Consider the following 13,745-nt stretch of genomic DNA (forward strand, 5'->3'; position numbering starts at 1 on the left):
TCCAGAAACACTTTTCTACGACCTTCCATTTCCATCTGCAGTATCTGCAGCAGAAGTTACAGGCACTGTTGGACTCTTGACAGTTCTTCTTTGCCTGTACAGCTAGTACCTGGTCTCAGAGAAGCAATAACAGCCCACCATCAGTAGTATGGTAAGCAGCCAAGAAAGCACAAATGAGGTAAAAGTGACAGCATGAGCGCTGACATGAACAAAAGAGTTAGCAAGAGGCAAAGAAGTGAACTTACAAATCTGAGTCCAGTCAACGATCAAGATGGCGAATATCTAAGACAAAGAGAATAGCAATGCAATAGGATAGCCTTCAAGACCATCACCTGGAGCCAAACTTCCAGTAAAAAAAGCCCCATTCTTGTACTTGCCAGTTGCATGACCTCAGGCACTTTCAGTCTCTGCTTCCTCATTTGTGTCATGAGACTGATGATACTGACCCATAAATTCATCCTGAGAATGAAATAAGACAGTCTACGTGAAGTGCGTAGACTAGTGCCTGCATATATACTAAGTGCTCAAAACTTGCAGCTCTTCATTCCTATTCATTATTCAATGCATCTATTGATGTTTTCCGTGGGCCAGGCATTGCAGCAGATGCTTGGAATATAAGCAGGAGTAGGAGGGCCCTCCTGGAGGAGCTCTGCAAGCCTGGTGCTCTGTACGGTTATCCGTGTTACATGTGTTACAGGATCAGCCTGGTTCCATCATCCCTGTAGTTCACCATTTCTATGTAGAATTATTTGCTCTCACTGAATTCTTCTTATTGTGTGTTTGAAAAATTATCCACTCTACCTTCACAATTCCCTTAGATGATTATATCCATCTCTAAAACTAGATTCTAAACTCCTTGAGAGGAGAGCCCTGTCTATTCCTTAGCATCCAGCACAGGACCTAACACAAACTAGGCAACCATATATACATACATACATAAACTGACTTTCTTTACATTTTTTTGGACATTAAAATTTCTAGACTGTTTTCTCCTACTCTTCTTGTCCTGACCTCTCCTTGGAGTCTCTCTCACTCTTTTATGTGCCCGACATACGTTGCCCTTTAGAATCTTCCAGCAGTCCTGGGAGGGGGTGTAATCACTCCAGTTTTAAAGAGAAAATTGCAGCTTGGTACTGTGAAAACTGTCCATGTGGCAGGACCGTGATTCTAATCCTGGTCTGTCTGCCGCCGAAGCTCCCACTCCCCGACTCGAGCACATTGCACTTCCCCTCCAAGCAAATATGGAAGAAGAAGAGGGAAATGTCCTTAGGATGGGCCACAGGAAACTAAATACCACAGGCTGTTACCGCATAGGAAATTAATTTTTAAAATAATAATGCCAGCCCTTATATGTAAGGCCACGTGAACCTCCTATTTTATATTTTGAAGATTCTTCCCCCTTCGCAGACACGTGGAATATATTTTCGAAGAGTTTTCCTCCTTTTCAGTCATGGGGATAGTTATTTAGGAGCGTATTGTGAAGAAAGGACCTGCACTGAAGAATCAAACAGGCATTAATTTTAAAAAATTGCAATCAATCAATGTAAAATTAAAAACACATTATGGCTCAAGTCCTGCATACTGAAACTTCTCCACATTAAACTTTGATTAAGCCATGAAGATATATATATATGTAGGAGGGATTTTATTTTCAAATGTTTTAATTCATTTTCTAAAAGTCAGTGGTAGAATTCCCCTTGAACACGCAGTGCACATTACCGGCAAGAGGCTAAAGCATGTCAACGCTGAGAGCTTCGTAAGGGAAGTCGAACTTGCTGACATTTGGAGAAATGGAACATGTCATTCCCTGCTGGGGCTCCTCTTCGTTTCTGACTCAGACACATATATGTTGCATGCATTTAAGTCAAATTCACTTCTACCCTTTATGGAAACAAGAATACCTCCCTACACCAAAGAGCCCTGGGCAAATCTACTTATTCTATCTGGCCCGGGCTGCTTGGGTAGAGAGAGTCCCTCTTCAGGCAGGTCTCACTACTAAGCTGTCTTCTGGTGATATTTCAAAGACTATTACTCTAGGGCATGGTGTATTAAGGGAGGCCAACGTTTGGAAAAATAATTTGCCCATCCCGCATGTGTCAATAACTTGGAAACTGTTCACGTGCTTGGATCCAGTCATCTTCCTTCTGGAACTCTGTGCTGAGGCAAAGTACATGAAATTGCCATTTGGATGTCTCTAGGCATCTTGAATATAACATATTCAAAACTCTTGATTCTTATCCCAACCAGCTCCTCCTGCAATCTTCTTCATGTCAGAAAATGACAACTCCATTCTGCCAGTTGCTTAGACTCCAAACTGTAGAGTCCTTCGAGAACTCTCTCCTTCTTTCCTATCCCATTTCAAATGTACCAGAGAATCCTGTTTATTCTATCTTCAAAATATGTTGAGGATCCAGTCCCTTCTCACCATGTTCATTGCCACTTTCCTGGCACAAGCCACTGTCCTCTGTTTCCTCCATTATGGTTATAGCTCCTGATTATTCTCCTTGTTTCCTTACTTGCTAAAATAGAGTTAGAATAAACTTTAAAACAGGTCAGACTATGTCACTTACCTGCTTAAAACTCTCTGAAGGTTTTTCCTCTCACTCAGAATAAAATCCAAAGTGTTCTTACCCTGGACTACAAGGCCCCATGTGACTCACCTCTCATCTCCCTGACCTCATCTCCTTCCCTCTTTCTTTCTCTCATTCTTCTTCATCCTCAATGGTTTCTCCACTGTTCTTCAAGTACATCAAATACAATCTTGCCTCAGGGCCATTGTACTTATGGCTCCGTCTTCCTGGTACAGCTGGTCCCCCAAATAGGCACATGGATCCCTCACTTCTTTCAGGATCCTGTTCAAAAGTCACCTCATCAGAGCAGCTGATCCTGATTTTGTATAGGTGTAAAATTGCACCTATACAAAAATAGGTCACCCTCCTTCACTCTACTGCACTTGTTCTTACCTGGACTAATCTAAAACTTGAAAATTTTCTGTTTCTCTCACCCCGGAATGTAAACTCCACGAAAGCAAGAACCTTATCTATTTTATTCCCTATGGTCTACCCAGCTCAATGGTTCAAGTAGTACTACTGGACAAAAAGGTGTGGTCGTGCTGGACGAGAATCATTAGCAGCACAAAGCTGGAAACAGATTAATAACCTCCCACACCCAAAAACGGACTTTTGACTATTTATTTTATCATGAATTGGATTTCAGCTTCTCCAAAATAGTGGCTAGTGGAAACCAAGATCTTAGAGATTATCAATATTTTTTTCTGAACCATTTAAGAGCAAGATGCAGAGAGAATGCCTCATCACTCCTAAATAGTTTGGTGTACATATAACCACGCAAGGACATTCTTCTCCATAGTTACAATATAGTTGTCCAAATCAAGCAATCATCATTGAGAATACACTGCAATCCAATCCACAGACTTCATTCAATTTTTGCCAACTGTTTATTTTCCCGTCTGGTACAGGAGCCAGTCCAGGATCATTTGTTGCATTTAGTGTCATTTCTCTTAAGTCTCCTTCAGCTTGAATCAATGAGTTCTTCTATCTATCTCTGTCTCTCCTAAGCTTAAGAATTTTAAAGAAGACCTTTCATTTTGTAGGACGCCTCTCACCCTGGGTCCATCCAACGTTCCCTCGTATCCAGACTCAGGCTGAGCATTCTTGGCAGGAATGTGACAGAAAAGATGCTGTGCTCTTTTCAGCACATCACATCAGAAGGCACATGATGTGACTCATTCCATGAATGGTGATGCTCATCTTGATCACCTGGTCCCTTTGGTGTCTTTCAGGGTCTCATCAATAAATTCACCATTTTCCTCCTTGTAATCAATCAATCTTTTTCACAAGATACTTTAAGACTAGGCTAACATCCTGCTTCACATCAAACACCCATCCACCAGAGTGATGATTGATTTCCATCAATCTTATTAGTTGGCATTCTTCCATAAGGGGAGCTGTCCCTTTTCCCCATTCATTTATTTATTCATTTATATTAGCATGGACTCACGGAATCCTATTTTATCTAACAGGTTGTAATCAATTACGATGATGATTTATTTTGATGTTCAAATTGTCCCAGAGTTGGCCAATGGGAGCTCCTTTCAGCAGGCTCACGTGTCCTTTCAACATGTTCCCATCCTGCTTTGAGCACTTCCCTACAAGAGCTTCCAAGCCCACTTTCCCAGCCCAAGCCCTAAAATCAGCCCTGGTTCCTTTTAACGGAGGGTGGTACTTAGAAACCAAGATCTTCTGGCTATCTGATGTGTCCATTGCTTCTAGCTACTGAATGAAGATAGCTTACATGCATTTTTATATGGATGCAAACACATACATACATATTTTAATGATTTCTCACTCATTTTTAATATAATCCAACACCTCCAGGTTCTTTATAGCTTTCTTTCTTTCCATATTTGTCAAATTCCTTCTCCAACACTAAAAAATCTGGCTCCCATTATATTCACTATTTTCTTTATTTGCCTAAAGCTCCTGTAATTAATCAATCTCCCAGCAGGATGCCGTCTCCTTGATCCTGCCATCTCTTCAGCCTCTAACTTTTCCAAGGGAAAGAAAGGGTACGGGTAGTCATGCATTCTTAATAACACAGATCCTCTAAGTTTTGTAGCTGGAGAAAAATCACTAAGAGATAGAGGTTTGGGGAACTACCTTGGTTTGCTAAGGCATCTGTACAGAACCTGGCTGGGGGTTTTTAGCCAAACGACTCCTCCTTCAGATCTCTGGTGGTTCAGGAACCAGCAGCCAAACAGTCTCCACTTTTGCCTGTTTGGCATTTGGCACTATAAAAAGCACTGTCCCAATTGCCTAGAAGCCTATTTTCTCAAATGAATAAGTTAGGAAAACACACAAAGCCAGCACATCAAATACCATAGAGACAAATTCTCCTAAGTAGTTCTCGTGCCTGCTTCTAATTCGGGTATAGCTGGGATTCTTTGCTCTCCCCTAACAACCAACAGCTGTTTATAGTGGTGCTGGAAAAAGAGAAGTTGTGTTCTTGGGCAGTCATTAACAAAAAGCCATAAACTAAGGTGATACTAAGGTCCTGGGGAAAAGGTGGACTTTCGTTTCCCTCCTGAACTGGGTCCTGGGTCCCCTGAAAGAGTGCCAGGTGTGAAGTACAATGTGAGTGACTGAGAACCATCACGGAAATTATTTTAGAGTCTTTATATGGCAGGTATCTCAAGCCAAAGAAACCGTTGGTGTAGAAGGCTAACAACGACTCAAAACATTTAATTGGTAATGAATTGTGCTGTGTCAGTTTTAAGAACACTACTCGAGAGGGGCTGTATTCTCTGCTGACTAGTTGTGATCTCTATGCACAACTGGAGAACACACTATAAACAATAATAACCCAAACAAACCTCCCTTGCCTATTGATGCCGAGTCCTGTTACCAGTCATGACAACCAGAATAAACACAGTGAAGAAATATCTCACCCAGTTTCTTATAGTTAGAAAACACTCATCCTATAAGAAAACAAATGTCACGTGTTTGCTTTCAGATGGGAGAAAAGCAGCCTATTCCTACACTCACCCTAACAGAGTGGTCCCTAGATCAGCTTCAAGTGGGAACTTATTAGAAAGGCATATTCTGGAGCCCTACCCCAGATGGACTGAATCAGAAACTCCGTGGCTGGGCCCATCAGTTTGAGTTTTAACAACCCCCAGGTGATACTGATGCACACTTAAATTTGATAGTCACTGCCCTAGATATCGCAGGTGTGGTGCTGGAAGGACCTCGCGACCAGCTGGCTCTATCTTTTGTCCCTAGAATGGGTAATTAGGGAGTTCACTGCAGTTCCTCCTGCAAATTGGAAGGTTGTTTACGAGAGGCACGGACATTTCGCTATATTTAAGGCGCAGGAAGTTGTTCCTGTACTCTCAGGTCAAGGGGTCGCTTCCCCTTTTGCCTCCGCCTGGACCAAATCGCAGATTGGGTTGAATTTGAGACCCAGCAGGGGGCGCTGCTGCCCACAAGGAGAAACCCAGGGAGCGTGGCAAGCGAAGCCCAGAATCTTTGACATCACACTAAGCTCCTCCTTGCACGCACACATTATACACACACACAAACATATACAGACACACACACACACAGACGGCGTACTCCTCTCTGGCCGCTCGCTCCCACTACCCCCGAGCCGGCCCCTCCCGCAGCAAGCGTGTGCCCGGCGCAGCCACCCGGCGAAGCGAAGAGCGCAGCGCCCGCAGCCCGAGGAAGCGGCGCTCAGCAGTAGCGGCCGCCTCGCCTGCAGCCGGACTCGCTCGCCCGAGCGCTCGGCGGCGGCGGCCGGGACACCCTCGGCAGCACCCCGGGCTTCGAGCAGCGGCGCCCGCGCCCGCCGGGGCTGGAGGGCGCAGCGCCGCCACCCCGCACGCTCCTGGCCCCCGTGTCACCCCTATGAGAGAAGGAGAAGCCGGGCGAAGGAGCAGGACGTTGGGCAGCTGGACTCCTCGGCAAGCGCAGAGCGCCCCCTCCTCCTGCGCCCCTCCGGGGCCCGTAAGCGAAATGCAGCCGCCGCGCTCCGGCTGAAAGGGGAAGGGGCCGGCACCATCCGCTCGCCCGGAATCCGGTCTCCGCGGCGACTGCGTGTCCCGGCCGCGGCCCCTCGGGCCCGGGAGTAAGCCGGAGGAGGAGGAGGAGGAGGAGAAGCGGCCGGCCGGGGGTTGGCTAGGGCTGGGGAGGAGGGACGGGGCCGGGGGAGGGCGCGGGGGGCGGGGAGGGGGCCCCGGCGGATAAAGATGGCAATGTCTCTCATCCAAGCGTGCCGCAGTCTGGCTCTCTCAACATGGCTGCTTTCCTTTTGTTTCGTGCATCTGCTCTGCCTGGACTTCACCGTGGCCGAGAAGGAGGAATGGTACACCGCCTTCGTGAACATCACTTACGCCGAGCCCGCGCTGGACCCCGGGACCGGGGCGGCGGGCGGCGGCGGCGGCACCGAGCTGCACACCGAGAAGACCGAGTGCGGGCGCTACGGGGAGCACTCGCCCAAGCAGGACGCCCGCGGGGAGGTGGTCATGGCCAGCTCGGCCCATGACCGCCTGGCCTGCGACCCCAACACCAAGTTCGCCGCCCCGGCCCACGGCAAGAACTGGATAGCCCTCATCCCCAAGGGCAACTGCACGTACAGGGATAAGATCCGGAACGCGTTCCTGCAGAACGCCTCCGCTGTGGTCATCTTCAACGTGGGCTCCAACACCAACGAGACCATCACCATGCCCCATGCAGGTGAGCCGCCCGGGCGGGTGTGGGGCGGGCGCTGGGGAGGGGAGTCGGAGGGGATGGAGGCACCGAGAAGGATCCCGCGCCGGCCTCGTCGCTCCTTTCTGGGTAGTTGGTGCTGTGCGAAAAGACGCGTCTCTGTTCTCCGGACCTATTAAGTTTTGCTGTGCGTCACTTCGTAGGGTTTGCAGAGAAGAGAGGACTAACTGTACTGGAAGGGATCAGAGAGTGTGTTCCGCTTAGCATAGCGCCGCTCGGACGAGGGTTCGCCGAGGTGGGCTAACTTTTCCGAGGAGGATGTTGGAAGGGAGGGTTCGTGGGGCGGGGCGCGGATGTCGTTCTGGGTTAGTGACCGGCTCCGCACCTGTTTGGAAGCGGTAGATCTGATAACTCAGCTCTGTACTCGGGTGTACTCCTGATGCGGGCGTTTGTGTATCAGGGTAGAGTTACTGGTGCTGGCAGCTCACTGCTGCGAACTCGCTCCTTAAGTCAGGTTTCAGTCCTTCGTGGGAGATTGAGGTCCACCCCCCTCCGTCCGGTTGACGCACGTCGTCGTAAATAATATTGAGAATCCTGTGCTCCGCCAAGCTGTCATCCGGAGAAGCTGACAGGCGGGCACGATGGTAAATAACAATCCTCAACAAGCCAAGAAGAGCATGGTGGTCATAAAGTTATGCCTACTTTTCCAGCACTGCATTCTCCTTTGCTTGATGGGAAGGTTCAATATGCTGAAGGTTTTCTTTCTGGCGAGAAGGAGAGGATTTCAGGATAGAAAGAATAAGCTTTTCTTAATGATCACAGGGTGCCAGGACCAGAAATACATTATTGCCCTAAAACTCGCTCTTTATCCATTTGCCTGACATAGCAGTGCTTCCGTGGTAGGAACAATCAAAATTCCTCTCCAGGCTTGTCAATGTAAGCAGCTAGTTTTAGCCGACTGCACTCCTTGGGTCCAGGGTTGCTGCTTGTTTCTGTGTGCTTGAGAAGTGGCTCCTCCTTCCCCAGAAGGGTGCCTGGGTTGAGGCGGTGGCATCCAGAGGGAGAAGGAGGGCAAGGAAATGACAGATGCGTTTTCTGACTGGAGTCACCTAATCAGAAACATTATTATATCTGGCTTTTCAAGAAATTAAACAATTACACTACTGAAATGGAACACCAAGCTTTGGCTACATTTGCAGAGAGGGGTGCCTTCTTTGGGGACAAGTTTTCATTCTGAGAGCTCATGTCACCTCTTAGTGAAAAAACCCATACAGTTGGTTTGCCGCTGGGAATTAACAACAGCTGTTTTAGACAAGGAAATTGTGAACCTTAATACAAACAGGTGGGGTGGGGAAAATTCAATACTTCTAACATATGGGCCAGAAAGATGCAGTGTGTTCATAATGAAGGGGAGGAGAGACAGTTAACTTCGAAAAGTTATGATAGAGCATTTGGGAACATTTGAGATACTTTCTTGAGCTCAACAGTTTTGTAGGGGAAAAGATTGTACTTTGACCTTGAGTCATAGGAGCACTACTTACACTTTATGAGATTCAAGGATTTAGGGGACTGTGGAAGAGCACTTCAAGTCATGTAAAGTTTCTTTAAATAAACATATTTAATAGCTAGACCTTGATGGGGCGGGGGCGCAGTGAAAGAGGTTTTTTTGTTCTTTAGACTCCCAGAAGATTGTTAGCTGACTTTGCGGGATTCTTTAAATGTTTCTTTGTGCATTTGCATGAAATCTTAAGCTTGGCTTCTTTGCGCACAAAGAGGCGTCATTTGTTCCTGTCTGAAAAGGTTCTCCCAAACTGCCAACATATTGGATCAATTAATGGCTCGCCTGTTTTTAAAGAAACCAGTGAGCTGATTTTCCACACGATGCTTGATTAAGACATAGTGGGTGTAAAGGGCTTAGTAATCCTTTGAAAGTTAAAGACTAAAAAATGTAAAGGAAATTCTCTACTCTCTAATTGTTCTGTTTCCAGAAATGTGTTAATGCTGCATCTGCCAATAAGCCATGAAACTTCCACATTATCATTTGACATACTGCCACATTAGGAGACTGTATTCACTTTAGTCAGAGATTGCATTGATTTCTGCTAACGTCTCACTATAAGGAGATACGTGACCGGGTAGCTTGGCGAACTCTTCTCCTTCCTCTTAAATTCTGCCTGAATCTCAAACAGTGCCAGCACTGGTCTGGCTGTCAGTGTCTTGACACTTAGCTCCAGAACTTGAAGGTTTTACTTTTTCTAGTTAGGTTTGAGTCAGATTTCTAAATTAATCTTAGGAAACAAGTGTGCGTTTTAGATCTAATCAGATATTCTTATTTTGTGAACTTGGGATGCAATATACCAGCAGATCCTTACGTTTGTGAATTTTTTAATTCAGAAGCTCCAAAAAAGTTAACGTCAGCCTTTGCATTTTTTTTTTTTTTAATCTCACCTCTCCTCTAGATCCTTTATTTTTGGAAATGATGGCTTTTAGGTGAGGAGAGGGTCTGAATTTAGAGTTATGCAACCCATCATGTAATATCTGTGCATTTGGCATGGCGTGACCCCCACATCCACTATCTTGAAATGTAGTTAAATAGAAACCATTCCCCCTTCCCCTTTCCATATAGCCTTTCTTTCTGATACTTTTTTCCTTTCCTGCTTAAATGATTTTGGATTTCTGCCACTTCTGCAATTATGGTTTCTCATTTGCAAAGACACAGATTCTCCTGAGACAGACTAGTAGTTTTACTTTGTAACCAGTTTTTTAAATCTTTTCTTAAATGTGACAGCTTTATTGAGATAATTCACATCATATAATCCACTCACTTGAAATATCCAATTTAATGGCTTTTACTATACTGACAAAGTTGTACATTCCTCACCACTAATTCAAAAAGAAACCCTGTGCCCATTAGCAGTTACTCCTCATTACTCTCCAAGCCCCCAGCCCTAATTAACCACTAATCTACTTTTTTTTTTTTTTCTGTATATTTGCCTATTCTGGACATTTCATGTGGATGGAATCATGTAATATGTGTTTTTTTGTGACTGGCTTCTTCCACTTAGGGTAGTGTTTTCAAGGTCTATCAGTGTTGTAGCATATATCAGTTCTGCATTCCTTTTTGTTGCCAAATATTTCATTGTATGTACACATTACAGTTTATATATTCATCAATTAGTGGACATATAGGTTCTTTACACTTTTTACTTATTATGAATAATGCTGCTGTGGACATTCATGTACAAGTTTTTCTGTGGACATTTCTCCTGGGTATATACCTAGGAGTGGAATGTCTGGGTCACATGGCAAATCTATGGTTTAACGTTTTTGAGGAACTGCCTCAAAACTGAGGAAAAGATTGTTTTCCAAAGCAACTCCACCATTTCACATTCCCACCAGCAGTGTATGAGCCTTCCAGTTTCTCCACATCCTCATCAACACTTGTTATTGACTATTTTTTTTATTTTGGCCGTCACAGTAGTTGTGAAGTGGTATTTTCATTGTGGTTTTAATTTGCATTTCCCTGATGACTAATAGTTACTTATTAGCATATCTTAATTCTTTCTTTTTATTTATTTTTCTTTTGAGGAAGATTATCCCTGAGCTAACATCTGCTGCCAATCCTCCTCTTTTTGCTGAGGAAGACTGGCCCTGAGCTAACATCCACGCCCATCTTCCTCTACTTTATATGTGGGATGCCTGCCACAGCATGGCTTGACACGTGGTGCCTAGGTCCACATCCAGGATCCAAACCAATGAACCTTGGGCTGCCGAAGTGGGACGTGGGAAATTAACTGCTGCGTCACTGGGCCAACCCCAACATATCTTAATTCTTTCTTTGCTTTTTGTTTTGCTCCTTTTCTCCTTGCTAGCCTTTATTTGTTATTTCAGCTCATACACTTTTTGACCTAGGGAAGAGAGAAAGGGATTAATAGAGAAAAGAGATTCACCCCCTCCAATTAAAAAAAAAAAAAAAGAAAAAGCCCATGGACCAGAGATTTTACATGTCTTCTGTAAAAGGATGTGAGGAAAGCTTTAGTGTTTTAGAGCGCTTCTGCCCGGGTTTGCCTTGGGAAAGAGCAGCAGCGGGGCCCAGAGTCAAAACCTGTGGAGGAATGCAGCCTCTGCCTGGTGATGGCCCCAGAAGCAAACTTTCAGGTGCAGGTAAAGACAGTGAGACCTAGATTATCTCCTTGGAGCCTGTCAGATACCTGTGAACCTCCTTGTAGTATACTCTGAGCAAAGTGATATCAGAAATTTCTAGAGTCAGTTTGGGGAAGGTGTTAATTAGGAATGTAGCCCCTAGAGCCAGCCACTTGAGTATGCGTCCTGGCTCTGCTGTTTTCTCACTGTGGACCTTTGAGCAAGTTACCCAGCCTCTCAGGGCGTCACTGGTGAGATGGGGATAATAGTATCTACCTCACTTTGTTTTTACGTGGATTAAGTGAGTTATACATGGACACTGCTTACATCTGTAGCTGGCACGTAGACATCAATAAATGTTAACCTTTGTGAGCATTGTACCTAGTGACACACAGGAGCCACAAACTGGATCATCAGAACCCCGGGGCTCACGGAGGCCCTGGCAGCCTTGAGAATCAGCTCTTGCTTTCCCCCCTCATGCTTTAGAGGCCAGAGCAGTCGTGGCAGTTTCTGTCTGTGGTTTCTGTGATTTGAGACAGGGTGTTCTAGCTCCCTCTGATGGTTGGTGAACATTTTAGGATTCTCCTGTTGTATTTGTGCTTTCTCTTGGCTTAAATTGGGACCTATATGATAAACATGGTGGGTCTATAAGATACGGAGGCAGTTATGATGTTGAAGAAATGATAAATTTTCTTTTTTTCCTTTTTTGAAGAGTGCATTTGCTTTCTTTTTGTCTATTGCTGGCACGTCGTTAAAGGGAAAGGAAACTAAAATCCAGCTGTCTGGGAAGAGCTCTTGGGAGACTGCTGCCCTGTTAGTGACTTAGAGATGGAGGAAGGGAGGAGATGTTTGCAGTAACTCTCAAAAGAGTAATCTCGGCCCTCGGTGAGGAGGAGCCCAGGATGGAGTATACGGCCCAGGTTGGAAACTTAGGCTCTAGTCTATGTAGATGGGTACTAAGAGTTTAATTCATGGGTTCTTGCTACATTTATGGCCGTTACTTTAATTGCTAAATCCACCTTTGCTTTAGAACTAGCTGCTAGAATTTTTTTCTTTGCAGGACTCATATTTTTCTAGAATATTTAAGGGCAGTTTTGTTTTACATTTTCCTTTAAGTTCTTTCTTTGGTTAGTAATAAAATTGCCCACGTAGCACTTACTCTGCGTCAGGCATGTTGGAAGTACGTTAAGTGTACTAGTTCATTTAATTCTCACAACAATGCTGAGATAGGTACTCTTATTATGCCTGTTTCGCAGACAAGGAAACTGAGGCGTAGGCGGGGGGGGGGGGGTGACCTGGCCATGCAGGTATTAAGGGGTAGTGCTGGGCTTGCAAACCCAGGTGGTCTGTCTCCTGAGTCTGTGTTTGTACCTCCTGCTCCATAGACCCTCTCGATTTGAAGGGATGCCATAAAAACTAGATGTGGACGGTGATCACTTGAATCAGGAAATGATCCGAAGCTGATTCCGATTTCAGAATTCCTTAACAAGTCTATAGGCCAAGCGCGCTGTTGACTTACAGACGGCATTTTTTGTGATGGGAGAAATGGGACCTGCGTGTGGGGCTCTCCTCCTCCGGATCTACGTCTGATGAATCATTTGGCTTTGGGGCAGTGACTTTTTCTATTCTGGACCTCAGCTTTCTCACTTAGAAAATGAGAGGTTTGGATTAGTTGATCTCTAAGAGCTGTTTGAACTCCACAGTTTATTCCTTATATCTTCAAAAATCAGGATATTTTTACTAAAATTCAGATTTCTGGCTTCTCATCAGAAACTCGGACAAGGGCCTGTGTTCCTGCCTGGCAGCAGGCGGTCGGAGCAGAGCAGTGTTGCCCATTAGTTGGCCTAGGTTGCCATTCCTTAAGGTCTGGCTGTTGGCCTGCTCCACTCATTTATGACCCTGCCTCAACCCCAGGGCTTATGTATTTGGGGATTATGGAGTCAAACTAGGGTTAGTGAGGTCAAGTTACAGAAAGGAGACTTGGTTTAGTCAAGGGAAAAAATTCGTAAGGACAGAACTGTTGAGAAACGGAAGACGTTTCCAGGGAGGTGAAGCTCTCTCTTGCGTTCGCATGGCAAGTGAACAGGAGTGTTACCAAATTGCTGAGCGCAGGATGCACGCACGGGGTTCCAATGGGTGATGTCTGAAGGGCCTTCCCAAGCCTGAGAGTCCATGATTCTCTATCATTTAGATATTTAAGAACCATTTATTTATTTATTTAAGATTGGCACCTGGCCTAACAACTGATGCCAATATTTTTTTTTTCTGATTTATCTTCCCAACCCCCCCCCCCCCCCCCCCCCCCCCCGCATAGACAGTTGTATATCTTAGTTGCAGGTCCTTCTAGTTGTGGGATGTGGGACGCTGCCTCAA

At 45.3% G+C, this 13,745-nt stretch overlaps 1 protein-coding gene across 4 annotated transcripts in view; it reads left to right on the forward strand.

Moving 5' to 3' along the window:
- The first annotated feature begins 6,055 nt into the window (after nucleotides 1-6,055).
- The window catches only part of RNF150 (ring finger protein 150), a 238,221-nt gene continuing 230,531 nt past the window's right edge, over nucleotides 6,056-13,745 (forward strand). Inside the window, exons 1-2 of one of the 4 annotated variants that reach the window (XM_070258567.1) lie at nucleotides 6,056-6,527; nucleotides 6,878-7,256. In XM_070258567.1, the coding sequence (XP_070114668.1) occupies nucleotides 6,429-6,527; nucleotides 6,878-7,256 (478 nt within the window). In that variant the 5' untranslated portion in view covers nucleotides 6,056-6,428. Of the gene's footprint in view, nucleotides 6,649-6,732; nucleotides 7,257-13,745 lie in introns of those variants that run through there. The other 3 variants (XM_023636511.2, XM_001502228.5, XM_005607830.4) reach the window with 3 other exon arrangements.

The sequence above is a fragment of the Equus caballus genome, chromosome 2 (assembly GCF_041296265.1).
Source record: "Equus caballus isolate H_3958 breed thoroughbred chromosome 2, TB-T2T, whole genome shotgun sequence".
Lineage (NCBI taxonomy): Eukaryota > Metazoa > Chordata > Mammalia > Perissodactyla > Equidae > Equus > Equus caballus.